This window comes from Dermacentor andersoni, chromosome 11, assembly GCF_023375885.2.
Source record: "Dermacentor andersoni chromosome 11, qqDerAnde1_hic_scaffold, whole genome shotgun sequence".
Taxonomy (NCBI): domain Eukaryota; kingdom Metazoa; phylum Arthropoda; class Arachnida; order Ixodida; family Ixodidae; genus Dermacentor; species Dermacentor andersoni.
Window position 1 is genome coordinate 103,007,204 of NC_092824.1, and position 13,301 is coordinate 103,020,504.

The window sequence follows — 13,301 nt, forward strand, 5'->3', positions numbered from 1 at the left end:
GATGTGGCACCATAGACTGAAGATTATCTTCTGGCTGAGTAGTATGGTTCAGCCATCAAGTTAGAAGGAAATTTGAATGCTTTAAATCACTATAGAAGGGGCTTATCATTTTTGTGCATTGCGATAGTGTTGACCATAAAGAGAAATATGGAAATGTTCATTCTCTGCTGAGTCCATTGAAAGGAACAGTATACCATTTTGTCATGGAAGCAAGTGACAAATATAAACGTGTTATCAACCAGAAAAAAGGTTAGGACATATGCTAAAGAGTAACTCATATTGTGCAAGCATATATACTTGACAATGTGTTTTCTCATGTCATTATATGGCAACGCTATGGTGCCTGATCAATTCTTTTAACAAACTGTTACCCTTGTTGAAACACCATTGCTCTACACACTGACCAGCAGTGAGACATGCTGATTGAATACATCCATGATGTGAATATGCCATTTGTGACAGTACAGTCTGAACTACTTTGTATACTCGACTGTGGGGCTGGAAGGAAATGTGTTATGAGAAGAAAACTAATCAAAGCATGTAATGTGCATAGTTGCTCTGAAAAAAGAAAAAATGAAATACAACCAGTCTGTAAACATTCTGTTGCGCCAAAACTTGCCATTCAAGTAAAAATGACTTTCATCAATCTCATACTGAAAAGTGTAAAGGTAAAAGTGCTTGTTCTACTTAATTAGTTTTCTTTCCATGTATTATTACAGCTTTGTAGTGCACCCAGAATGGCAAATTAGAGAGGAATTCATGGTATAACTAGAATTCATGAATTGTGAATTTCATGATTATGTGAACGTGTGTGAATGAATGAATGTGTGTTAAGGAAAGTTGGGATTGTAGTTAGTCAGCTGGGCTTGTTGGTGTCCTGTATGCTTCTTGTTCCCATGCGACATTAAACATTACCCGTTAAATATTACTCAGTTGTCAAAACAGCAGCTTGTGTGACACTGAAATTATGAGAACAGAATGTACCAACTGAACGAACACTTCTTGTAACTAGTGCTAGCTACGACTGTGGGTATTGCCTACAACAGCCTGTATTCATATGGGTAAATCACAACTGCATGAACTGCTGCACACACACACTTGTGCACAGTGTTGAATGGTGTGAACGTTCATGATTGCGTCTGCTTCTGTGCTGTCTAGCTTTGCTGGGCTAATCCACTTTCTTTTGAAAGCTAGGCATTGAAAAGGTAGCATGGAAGAACATGCGAACTAGGCTGCCAAAAATGTGCAGAGTGCACAAACTTCTGCACAGGTTTATATGTGTAGTGCCCTATGGAGGGGACATTAGTTGCAGTGCCGTACATGTCTCTTGCATTCTTCTGTTACTTTTAGACTGTCAGTACTTTTGATTCATAGCCAGGCCATGTAAACGCAACGCAGCAGAAATAATGGCACAGCTCCTGAAGGCTGTTTATTTTCCTTCAGGGGTGGACAACAACAACTCTGGCGAGGTACTCGACGAAGATGACAGTGATGACGAGGATTCCTCAATACCAACTGAGGAGAACAAGGATGCCATACTGCAGCTGCTGTCCAAACTCAAGCTTGGCATGGACCTCACAAAGGCATGTATGGCATTGAACACCATCACAAGGCTTGGTTATTGGGACACATGCACAGTTTCAGTTGGATTACACTGGGACATTGGTATCACGTAGCTGGAAGGAATGCAGGAAAAGGGCATGTAATTGTGAGTGCATGCTAATTAGCATCAGTGATAGCTGTGGTTTGTGTTGAGCTCGATTGCATTGGCACCAGAAGTATACACCTTAAGTAGGAGCATGACATTGCAAGAAAACTGCAGCACAGTTTATCTTATCATATTACATTATCACATTACATATATTTCACAGTTCAGCACTAATCTGCAGCTGCAGCAGACCATATTTTATGTAGTTTTGATAACAAACTGCCATATCCTTCAATTTTGGTCATCGCGATATGCTCGTTACTGAAAGAGAGGTGATCTTTTTATTCACATTGCTTTTGCGAATGCCCTGTGATTTTTCCAGTGGGTATCGTGTTTGTTTGCATGGTCTTTTTCTTGCTTGACACACCCACTGGGACCAATTTTTGTTGATTTGCAGTGCCTTACTTCATGTCACTGCTGCTTTGTAACGCATGTGGAGCCTTGTGAAATCGTGTGTGTTGACAACTCACAGTATAGCATAGTTTCCATTATGATAGATTTGCTCTATGCTAAGTTTGCAGTATGCAAACATGCACAACTTCAGTGCTGCCAAAAGTGTTTATCATGCACTTTCATACAGGAAGATGTGAGAAGTTTAGAATGGCTGTCTTAAATTTTGCTATCGCGTAACTCACAGAAAATATTTGTTTTTCTCTGAACATGCAGGTGGCGCTTCCAAGCTATGTTCTGGAGCCTAGATCGCTTCTTGAAGTGTACGCTGACTTCATGAGCTACCCCGATATGTTTCTGAGGTGAGCTGAGGATCTCTGCCACCATGTGTAATATGTTCTCTGTCATGATCATTTGACAGGAACGATGTGATCGTGTTTCATTCTTTCACAAGATGTGCCTTCTTACCATTGGGTTATTCTCTTGCTTGGTACCCGTAGCACTTTTTGAAGCTGTGTCAGTAACTGGCACGTCAGCTAGGCTGGGACCAAATGCAGTCCACAACTTCTGTTAGCTCACAGCCACTTTTGTCTTTCTTCTGTGTCTATTTCACTTTGGACACAAGTTTGCCCAGTAAACTGGTATATTCTCTCGGAAAGCCTTGCCTGAGTCGAAATAGTAGGGGAACTGATGCTTTTTGGTGATGCTTAACATTTCTCTTGAGGGTGTGTTGCGTTTTTTTTTTTTGCTTGCTCTGCTGGTAATTGTAGGAGCTTGTTGACTTTCAGTGTCTCAGTTTCCAGTGTTCATGCTGAATGTCTGTGAATAATGCTTTTGCATGCGACATATTTACTCAGGATAGCTGACGGTGAAACGCCGGAGGAGAGGCTGGTCATGGTTACAGAATGGCTTCTCTGTTCACTCTATGCAACACGCAAGGTAGGTTGATTATGACGATCACGATAGTGTAGTATAAGCCCTTTAAACTGTACAGTCACACAAACGATACTTTTAAATTGCAGTGTTGCCAGTTCTGGCTACATGAAGGGCACCTCATCTACAAAAGCTTTATCTGTACCATGCTGCATGCCACTCTTTTGCTAATGTTGAAATTCATGGGAACTGCTTTGTTAGGTCCATAAATGGCAGACTGCCTTTCGACGAAGTCATGTTCTGCACTATAGGAATAGGATGCCCTACACCACTCTAATTCTCATTCTAGAGCTAGTGCTATTTACAACAACTTGATTTACAGACTGTTAGTCTAAGGTTTACTATATCCGTAATTACTGGTATGAAGTGAGGGGGCTTTAGATAATCATCAAGTCATATTTTCACTGCTTTTTGAATTGAGTACTTGGAAACCCTGTTTGTGAATATGAGAACTGTGGCCACATTTTGTAACGATCAATTTCATTGTTCATTCTTTTTTTTCTCATCATTTATTGTGCTGTGTGGTGAATCTAAGTGACAACAGCATCGTGGTGGTGTCTGAGCCAGTTATGAAAAGTGAAAAGAATGGAAGATGAAAAAAGGGTTGTCAACAAAATACAGGCCCCTAGTTCCTTCATTGTTTCACACGTTGAGAGAGGTTAGAGTTCGCTAATGTTTTGCAGAGTCGTTCAGCCAGAAAACCGTACAACCCCGTGCTCGGCGAGATGTTTCACTGCTCGTGGCAAGTGGCAGGCAGCAGCGAGACCGGGACACAGGTCACCTTTGTGGCAGAGCAGGTCTCCCATCACCCTCCAGGTATGTAAGGCCACATGAGACTGTGTTTTAGAATTTGCATCTTTCAAAGATGTCCATGCCATAAGTTAAGTGCAAAATGATGAACTGTGCAGACAGTGGCACAAGAGATGCAGTTAAAGCTCGATATAATGAAGTATGTAAAATCTGAAATTTGCTTCGTTACATCGAAATTTCATTATACTGAGATATGACCTTTCATACAAATAAGTACAATCGCCGATGGACTTTTCTTGCACAGGAGGGAGCGCAAAATTTTCAAATTATTGGGGTATTGGAGAAAGTAAATTTGAATAAGAAAAAAAATTATTTTGTTGAATTTCAGAGTCGGCGACGAAAGATACAGTTTCATGCCCTGTCAACTATGTCTTCGCATCGGCAGTACGAAGTGAAGCCAGCCGTGCTTTCGTGTCCACTCTGCCCCACGACTGTTAGTGTTGCCCTCAGTGGGACGGTACTAACACGAAAAGTACTGGTGGTAGGGAGCGAATGCTTTGTCTGCCTCAATTTAATGCATCTCCAAAACTCGTGAAGTTATGCGACCTCCAGCACTTTCAGCACTCTCTGAGACCAGCGCGCTAGGAGGGATAAAATTCCTGCAACTACTCTGAGGAATGAACCGGTAACCTAAATGGTTACTGTCCTTGTATACATATCTATCTATCTTTACCACATGCTCTTGAACACAGACAACAAAAATCTTCCTCAACATGGCTACACAAATAATTCAGTGGAATGCCAGGGGCCTATTTCACAATCTAGATGATGTCAAAGATCTACTAAAGGAATATCAGCCACGACTGTTTTGTGTTCAAGAAACACATTTAAAGTCGACACACAAGAACTTAAGACAGTACATAGTTTTCCATAAAGATCGAAATAATGGTAATTCTTCTTCAGGCGGTGTGGCAATCATAGCCCAAAAGTCAGTAGCGTGCCAGCATGTATCGCTCCAGAGTTCATTTGAAGCAGTGGCTGTTTGGGCTATATTGTTATAACTATTTGCTCCATATATATATCGCCTGGTGAATGGTTTGACACAGCAGAACTTGAAAAGCTGATTGACCAGCTTCCTGAACCCTATATAGTAATCGAAGATTTTTCTGGGGTGACGCAAGATGTGATGCGAGAAGACGGGCAATAAAAAAGTTCCTTCTTTCATCTGGAGCCTGTCAGTTTAACAAGACAGAGCCAACTTTTTGCAGTCCTACACACAACACGTATTCGTGTATAGACTTAGCCATAGGGTCAGCATCACTTCTTCCATACCTTGAATGGAGAGTTATTAGTAATCCATATGGGAGCGATCACTTCCCAACACTCCTTGAAACAACAAAGTGGCACGATGGACCAGCTTGCCCCCAAAAATGGAGACTTCATAGTGCAGACTGCTCGAAATTTAGAAACATAAGTAAACTGTGCCTGGAAGACGTGGACCACCTAGGTGTAGAGGAACTGACCAGCTACATCCCTGAACACATCCTCTGTTCTGCTCGAAACTGCATACCTCAGTCCTGCACAGATAAAGTAAATCCAAAACCGTGGTGGAACAAAGACTGTGAAATTGCAAAGAAATGCCAGAACAAAGCATGGAGCAGCTTTTCACACTACCCAACAACAGAAAATCCAATAAATTTTAAGCGGTGCAAAAGCAAATGGCCACCGTATCCGCCGAATATCCAAAAGAGAAAGCTGGACATGTTACGTATCCTCAGTAAACTCGTATACGGATGTTAGCACAATATATAGTAGGGTACATAAACTAAAAGGACAACGTCCAAATTCTTTTCCTCTCGTCACTGGCTCTGGTGTTACAATGGAAGATCAAGCAAATACTCTTGGTGAGCACTTTGAGAGGGTATCAAGCTCGGAAAATTATTCCGAAAAGTTCTTATACCATAAAAGAATAGCTGAAAATATTCCTCTGCGTCCAAACAAGTTGTCATATCAGAAGGGTACAACAAACCACTAATATTCCATGAACTCAAGCTTGCCCTAGGCTCCTGTGGCAGCTCAGCTCCAATTTCTAACACAATAACATATGAAATAATCAACAATCTGCCTTTTGAGACCCGAAACTGCATCTTAGGTCTTTACAATAATATTTTTGCAACTGGTTGTATACCTTCATCTTAGAAGGAGGCAATAGTCCTGCCAGTACTCAAACACAGCGAAAACCCTTCCTTAGTTAACAGCTACAGACCAATTGCACTCACCAGCTGTTTACTTAAGGTATTTGAAAAAATAATTAACCTTCGCCTTGTGTTCTTTTTGGAATATAATGGTTTATTGGACCCTCACCAACCTAGCTTCCGAAGAGCAAAGTATACAACCGATAATCTTGTTTTCCTTGAGTCATATATATATGTGGTGCACTTGTACACAGCCAATACTGTCTATCTGTATTCTTTGATCTTGAGAAGGCATATGATACTGCCTGGCGATACGGTATTCTGCAAGACCTGTCATCCTGTGGAAATTGTGGTAGTATGCTGAACATCTTGCAAAATTGAAAGGAAGTTCTCTCCTATCTGAACCTATCTGAAAGGAAGTTCTGCGTAAGAATTGACAGTGTACTATCGCACACATTTGTTCAAGAAAACAGTGTACTACAGGGAGGAGTGCTAAGTTGCACACTTTTTATAATTAAAATGAACTCTCTCCGTTATGTTATACCATCCATGGTGCCTTATTCTGTCTTATGTGGACGACATCCAAATCAGCAATCTTGCAACCTGCCCAAATGTGAATGCCAGATACAGTAAAGTGTTAATCGGCTCACCCAATGGGCAGACGAAAACGGGATTAGATTCAGTGCAGAAAAGACTACCTGTGTGCTGTTTTCCAGACGAAGAGGGGTATGTCCTGACCCTTGCATTACGATGAATGGGAGAAGCCAAGTAATTAAAACAGAACACAAATTTTTGGATGTAATTTTCGATACTAAGTTAGCCTTCATGCAGCATATAAAACAGTTGAAGCTGAAATGTCTTAAAACTGTGAACCTTTCAAAGATTTTATTTCACCAGTCGTGGGGAACAGATACGTATTGTCTCCCATCTCTTCTTAAAAGCCTTGTGTTGTCACACATAGACTATGGATGTATTGTTTACCAGTCAGCTTCAAAGACAACACTTAAGCTACTCGATCCTGTCTATCACTTAGGTATCCACCTAGCACTTGGTGCCTTTCGTACGAGCCCTGTCCAAAGCCTCTATGCAGAGTCGGATCAGTGGCCACTGGATTATCAGCTTACATATCGCGGAGTCACCTATGCAATAAGAACCATGTCGCTAAAACATACACGCAAAGCACTCATAAATGATCAGTCCACAAATCAGTTGTATTTAAACCGGCCTTCACCCGCCCCACCGTTCCCATTAGCAGTAAAATCTGTTGCGGAAAAACTCGCAATAGTTTTCACAGATCTGCAGGAAAGTGACTATGCTGAACCCATCCCACCTTGCGAGCAATGTCCAGTCACTTGTGACTTGTCCTTTACAGAGCTTAACAAAAAGAGTTGTCCAAATGCCCTCATCCAGCAACATTTCTTGGCCCATGAAGACAAGTATAAATCTATGGAATTTTTTACTGATGCTTCAAAGTCTGCAACTTCGGTATCATGTGCAGCCCATCACCCAAACTTCTCTAACTCTAAAACCTTGCATAACCATAGCAGCATTTTTACAGCGGAAGCGTACGTTGTTCTGATCACTGTTGAGTACCTTGTACGGTACAAGGTGCAAAAGTCTATAATATACACAGATTCTTTAAGCGTTTTCACAGCCCTGTCCTGTGGCAAAGCAAGCCGAAACCCTGTATTAAACAAGCTCCTTAAACGCATTCACGTAGCATATAAACAAAACCTTGCTCTTGTTGTTTGCTGGGTGCCACGCCACTCTGGGATCGCAGGCAATGAAATGGCGGACAAAAATACTGGACAAGCGGCTCATCGGGATACAATTGATGCAAGCTGCTTACCTGGTGTAGGCATGAAACCTGTGATACGAAAGGTGCTCTGTAATCATTGGCAAGCTGAATGGGACAAGAAGTTGAAAGTAAGCTGCACCTGCTTAAACAGTAGTTAACCAAATCTTTCCCACTGAAGCTTGATAGACTCACCGAAGTCACCCTGGCACGACTCAGAATAGGATACACTTATGATACGCACAAATACCTCTTCACTGCAACTGACCCACCGACGTGCACACGCTGCGGTGAGAACCTAACCATCCTATATGTCCTCATTCAATGGCCCGAACTTCACCGAGAGTGAGTGGCTCATTTTAGGGAACTCTACTCACACCATATACCCCCATCCCTCAATGTTCTTATCAGAGGATGCACTTCTTAACTTTAAAAGTGTGCTTAATTATCTTGCACAAGTTAACTTTCTAGACGTCATCTCATTCCATCCTAACCATCAGATTGTGCCTCGCAGGTGAAATACACTCTGATGCACAAAAGTATGTCTGAGCTCTCGCACTTCTTGCGTAAGCAAGAATTGTACAGCAAGGGACTCGGACAATCCACAATAACTTTACATGTGTGCCTGTAGTCAGTGCATTTAAGGCCTTATATTTATTTTAGTAAATATTTTAGAATTGATGCACTAATATCTATAGATCTATCTTACATGTTGGCCTCTGTACAGCCTTTATTTTAAGTCATAGTCCTAAACTCACAATTTTCCTAAATCAAAACATATGTCCTGGCGTTCTTTGGCCTTAGATGCCCTTGCGCCAATAAACTTTGATCATCATCATCTTCGATTAATAAATTGAGTGATAAGTTGATGAAGTGTTAATCAACAAATTGATCCATCAATTCGTTAATCAATGAATTGAATGTTTATCACTTGATCAGTCAACCAGTTGATCTATCAATCGATTGATCAGTTAAACAAACATCCAGTTAAGCAATTGATTGGTCAACCAGTCACTTGATCAATCAATGTTTGCCTTTAGTGTAAACATTGATGACGGTAGTTTATGAACTCTCCTGTGAAATTTGCAGTGAGTGCCTTCTACGTGGAGTGCCTGGAGAAGCAGATGTGCCTTCAAGCATCGCTCAGCATTAAGTCTAACCTCATGGGAAACTATGTAGGGCTGCAGTTCATGGGAGAAGGTGAGCATTCAGCATGAAAGCCTCCATGTTCTCAGCTTTTTCATCTGTTGAATACAGAAGTCCGGAGATATGTCTTATAGTGAACTTGCCTCTTTTATTTTCTGGTCATTTTTTGCTGACAGAAAATTTATAGGCTGTCAACGATGAGCATTCTACCGCGAAACTATTCCAACAACTTTTATTGGCGTAGCTAGCTGTGCCAGTGTATCTTGCAGCAAATGGGAGGCAACGAAAAGTTGCTTTCAGGATAGGAATTCTGAGATATAAATTTGGTGTACACAGTGGGTGTGACCTATCGCTAGCTGATTAAGAAATGACTATCACTGTGTGAAATGAAGTCATCTTGTTCAAAAGCAAGCAATAAAGAGTTTAGAAAAGTTAAAATGTATTGCAAAGTTATTGCGAAAGAGGTGAGAGTAAGGAGGCTAGTCAAGTTGAAGGAAAGTCATCAGGCCATCAGTTAACTGTTCAAAAGATTCACTTCCAAAGGATTGTGCAAGACTGTCAAACCTTATTTCGCCTCTGTTCATCCCGCCTTGTTTTCAGTGCCAATGTATCGTGATAACAGAATCACAGGCATTGGTGCACACCTTGCAGATCTAGTCCATCATTGTTGATGAAATGAAGGCCTTGCTGTCATTTCAGTGGAGCTGTGTCTGTTGAGTTTGGGCGAGACGTACAGCATCGGACTGCCCACCATGTATTGGCGGTCGCTGCTCAGCCAGCCATACATCGAACTTGGTGGTAGAGTCACAGTTGCATGCGGTGATGCCATCGCACCTATCACATTCCACACAAAGGCAAGTAATGGCCACCTGTTGTGGCCCTGTGTTGTCGTTATCATTGTCGTCATTTGCCATAGTCCATCAGTCTATGTATGTCCACTGCAGGATGAAAATCTCTCCCCGAGATCCAGCTCTAGTAACTTTGTCTTTCGTCAGCTAGTTTGGTTGTATGCCTGTTAATTTCCTAATCTCATCAGGCTACCTAATCCTTTGCTGCCCTGTACTGTGCAATACACAGTGGACTGGCCATTGTGTAATGGGCTTTGACAATTTAAAATGATCGTATGGCAAGTCAGTTCTGCTGAAACTCACAAGGTGGTGCGAGATGAGCAAAATTATTTGCTTGTTTTTTCTCGAAATAAGTTCTTCTGCAGAACTTAAATCTGCAATAAAATAATCTAACCCTAGGGAGATGCTTTTTTCCAGAACTGTGACCCTCAGTTGGTAAAGGTAATTAAGAACCCTTTTTTTTTTTTCTTCAGCCATTCTACGGAGGCAAGCTTCACTGCATTTCCGGTGAAGTCAAGTCCGTGACAGGAGAAACGGTGTGCAAGATTTCAGGGGAGTGGGACACAAGGCTGGAGCTGCAGTATGCAGACGTGAGTGTTTTTTTTTTTTTTTCATTTGCATTCACTTGTCCGAACAACAAGCACCTCTTTATGAAAGTCTTGAGCATCTCATCAACAATACATTTTTGAAGTTGTCTAATGTTGTACCATATTTGCTCCCGTATGGATTTCCGTTGTAGCAGTGTGTTATTGCATGAACTCTGCTCGTCTCGCAGGGACGCTCCAAAGAGTGGAAGATCCGTGAGCTGAAGCGCCAGCAGAAGCGTTGTCGACCCATTGATGCCCAGGACAACTTTGAGTCTCGGCGCCTGTGGCAGCCTGTCACGCAAGCTCTGCGCTCCGGAAATGCAGTGCTGGCATCGCATCACAAGTGCAAGGTGAGCTGAAGGGAACGGGTAGCTTTACATAAACGTGGATGAAAGCAAAATTGATACACACCAATATGGATACTTGTGCAAGTTGTATGGGATAAAGATGTATAGAAAAGGCAAGTTGAAAGTCATCGTCATGTAAAGCACTAAAACCCTTTCGTCGCCTTGTTGCCTGCGTTGTGTAGCAGCACTTCCGCAATATGTCACATGGCCATGACGGCACACAGGCAGGCAGGCAAACAAAGATTGAAACAAAGATTGAAAAGGAAAAGGACTGGGAAATCCAGGAATAGAAAGTTACTTCACCATCCCCAATTTTGTGCTGCACACTCTGGATGGCATGCCTTAGTTGCCACTCTCTGGTCTCCCTTTCGTTCCTTCGATGTAGGTGAGAGGGTCTAAGAGGGACAGGAGAGGGGCACAACGAAGGTTTACCATGCAGGGTGTGTGGCACAAAGGAGAGTGTGGCAAAGCCCCCACCTGTTTTCCTAAAAAAAAATTATAGGCAATGCGACGAAGGGAGGGTGCGCATGGCACAAGGACATGTTGCAAAGAAGCTCCGTCTTTTACTTTTTTTTTTTCACCTATGGTGTTTCGTTTCTTTTTCTTTCGGAGCACACAAATTTAATTGTTATAACCGGTAACACCAAATGGGACCATTTTAGTAAGTGGTTTAATTTACCATAGAACACCTACAAAAGTTGACAGTGCATTGGCTGCTCATTGTTATATTCAGGCATTGTTAAAACCTGTAATGCTATAAGTGGGTCCAAAAGTGGATGCAAAATGTGGATTATGGACAACTTGGCTGTATAATTGTTAAATTACATCAGCTAAACAACAAACTCTATCATGTTGCCCGATTTTCCTTCTGACAACTAGACTGCTTTCATCATCATCATCATCATCTGGCTATTTTATGTCCACTGCAGGAAGAAGGCCTCTCCCATCAATCTCCTATTACCCCTGTCTTACAGCTGCTGGCATCATCCTATGCTTGCTGGTTTAACGAGGCCTTAAAAGGCCAACTGGAATGAAATGTTGGGCTGCATAAAGACCCTAGTTCCGTATAGCGTAGGCATAGAGCACCCTTTATGCAAAATTTTACATTTTAAATACAAATGTGTGCGTCACAGAAGTCTCGCAGAAGCTGATGTCTTTGATACCAAAACCGGAGAAAAAAGAAAGTCTTCATTACTGCCAGCCGGAAGTAATGCATGACTCAAGGAAGTAAGGCATGCTTAAAGCGCAGCTCAACTCCTTGGTATGACCTCTGACATTAGGCGCCACCTGCAGCGCGCTGAAGAAATCTCGAAGGCAGTGTGATGGAACTTGCGTCATATCTGCTAACCACTGGGGCAGTATGTCCTCTACTTAGGTGCTGTTAAAAATAAAAGACTGTTAAAGATAAAATTAGACACTAACCCGCCCAGAAGGTTGACCAGGATTGTTTCAGTAGTGTATTGTCATATGGTAGTGACGGTGAAGAAAGCAGTCAAACTGGGAAAGACGAAACTAGCGTTTTATTGGGCGAACTTGTGCCCTCAAAAACAGGCTACACTCAAAGAACGGCGACAGCGGCGAACACAGTCGGCGATCGGCGAAAAATCTGATCAATGGGTCAAGCGCGTCGGCTTTTATACATCAATCGTCGAATGTTCCAGACTATTCGCTGGGACGCGCTCGCCTTCCACAAAGTTCTACATTATTCGCGTCGCACACACATGCAATCAGATTACACAAGGTTCAGTCACAGACTGTGGATGGAACCATCGATAACATTCCAGAAACTTCCGACAATAACATTTGTTAGGCGGTGAAACGTGTCGCCTGATGAAGACAAATACACGGGTCAGTATACTATTCATTTATAACCAATTTAGCCAAAGTGAAGTTCCGTTGCGGTTGTCTTTTAAGCTTAGGCATTCTCTGGAGTGCGCTCTGCTTTTATTATTATTTTCCAGTAATGTCCATCGCTAATATTTCATTTTTTCCCCACTAATTAGTTTCTTTGCTAACTGTCGTCCTTCTGTGTGCGAGAAGCACGAGTTTCTACAACATCGAAAATATATGTCTTAGTACTCCTTTAAAAACATTCTTTAGTAGGTTCTAAGATTTGGACAAACCTCCCTATTTCCTTTTCTGTTTTTGTGCAACAGATTGAAGAAAGACTCCAAGAGCAACCTGGAGGAAAAGGTGACCCTGAGCAGGGAGAGACGGCACAGCATACACATGATGCCAAGGTAAACTTAGCGGGGTTTTATTTGAAAGTGTATGTGGACATGAGCACAAAGTAGTCACGATGTGGATGTTGTTGTTGTTATATTGTGTAACAAATAATTTGCCAAGCATAAGAACACACACTAGCCAAAAATAAAATTAGAAAAATATAATAATTTAGATTCCTGGTAATTCTTGCAGATTGTTTTTTTATTTATTTACTTTTGTATTACTTTTTTTTTGCATTTGACAATGTTGTTCATGCTTTGTCGCAGTCTTGACTGTACTAACTGTATAAACCACTGAAAGCATGATACGATACAGGGACGAAACTACTCTGCAAAGGTTACCCATCGTTCTCATTATTAGGTTCAGTGTATTAGAC

General features: G+C 41.8%; 1 protein-coding gene across 4 annotated transcripts in view; it reads left to right on the forward strand.

Moving 5' to 3' along the window:
• LOC126539196 (oxysterol-binding protein-related protein 11-like) overlaps positions 1 to 13,301 on the forward strand; it is a 29,196-nt gene that overhangs the window by 15,157 nt on the left and 738 nt on the right. For all 4 annotated transcript variants that reach the window (XM_050185940.3, XM_050185937.3, XM_050185939.3 and 1 more), the window contains 9 exons: positions 1,444 to 1,583; positions 2,375 to 2,460; positions 2,956 to 3,037; positions 3,715 to 3,847; positions 8,861 to 8,971; positions 9,617 to 9,771; positions 10,239 to 10,355; positions 10,541 to 10,702; positions 12,856 to 12,939. In XM_050185940.3, coding sequence (XP_050041897.1) covers positions 1,444 to 1,583; positions 2,375 to 2,460; positions 2,956 to 3,037; positions 3,715 to 3,847; positions 8,861 to 8,971; positions 9,617 to 9,771; positions 10,239 to 10,355; positions 10,541 to 10,702; positions 12,856 to 12,939 — 1,070 coding nt within the window. The remainder of the gene's footprint in view (positions 1 to 1,443; positions 1,584 to 2,374; positions 2,461 to 2,955; positions 3,038 to 3,714; positions 3,848 to 8,860; positions 8,972 to 9,616; positions 9,772 to 10,238; positions 10,356 to 10,540; positions 10,703 to 12,855; positions 12,940 to 13,301) is intronic.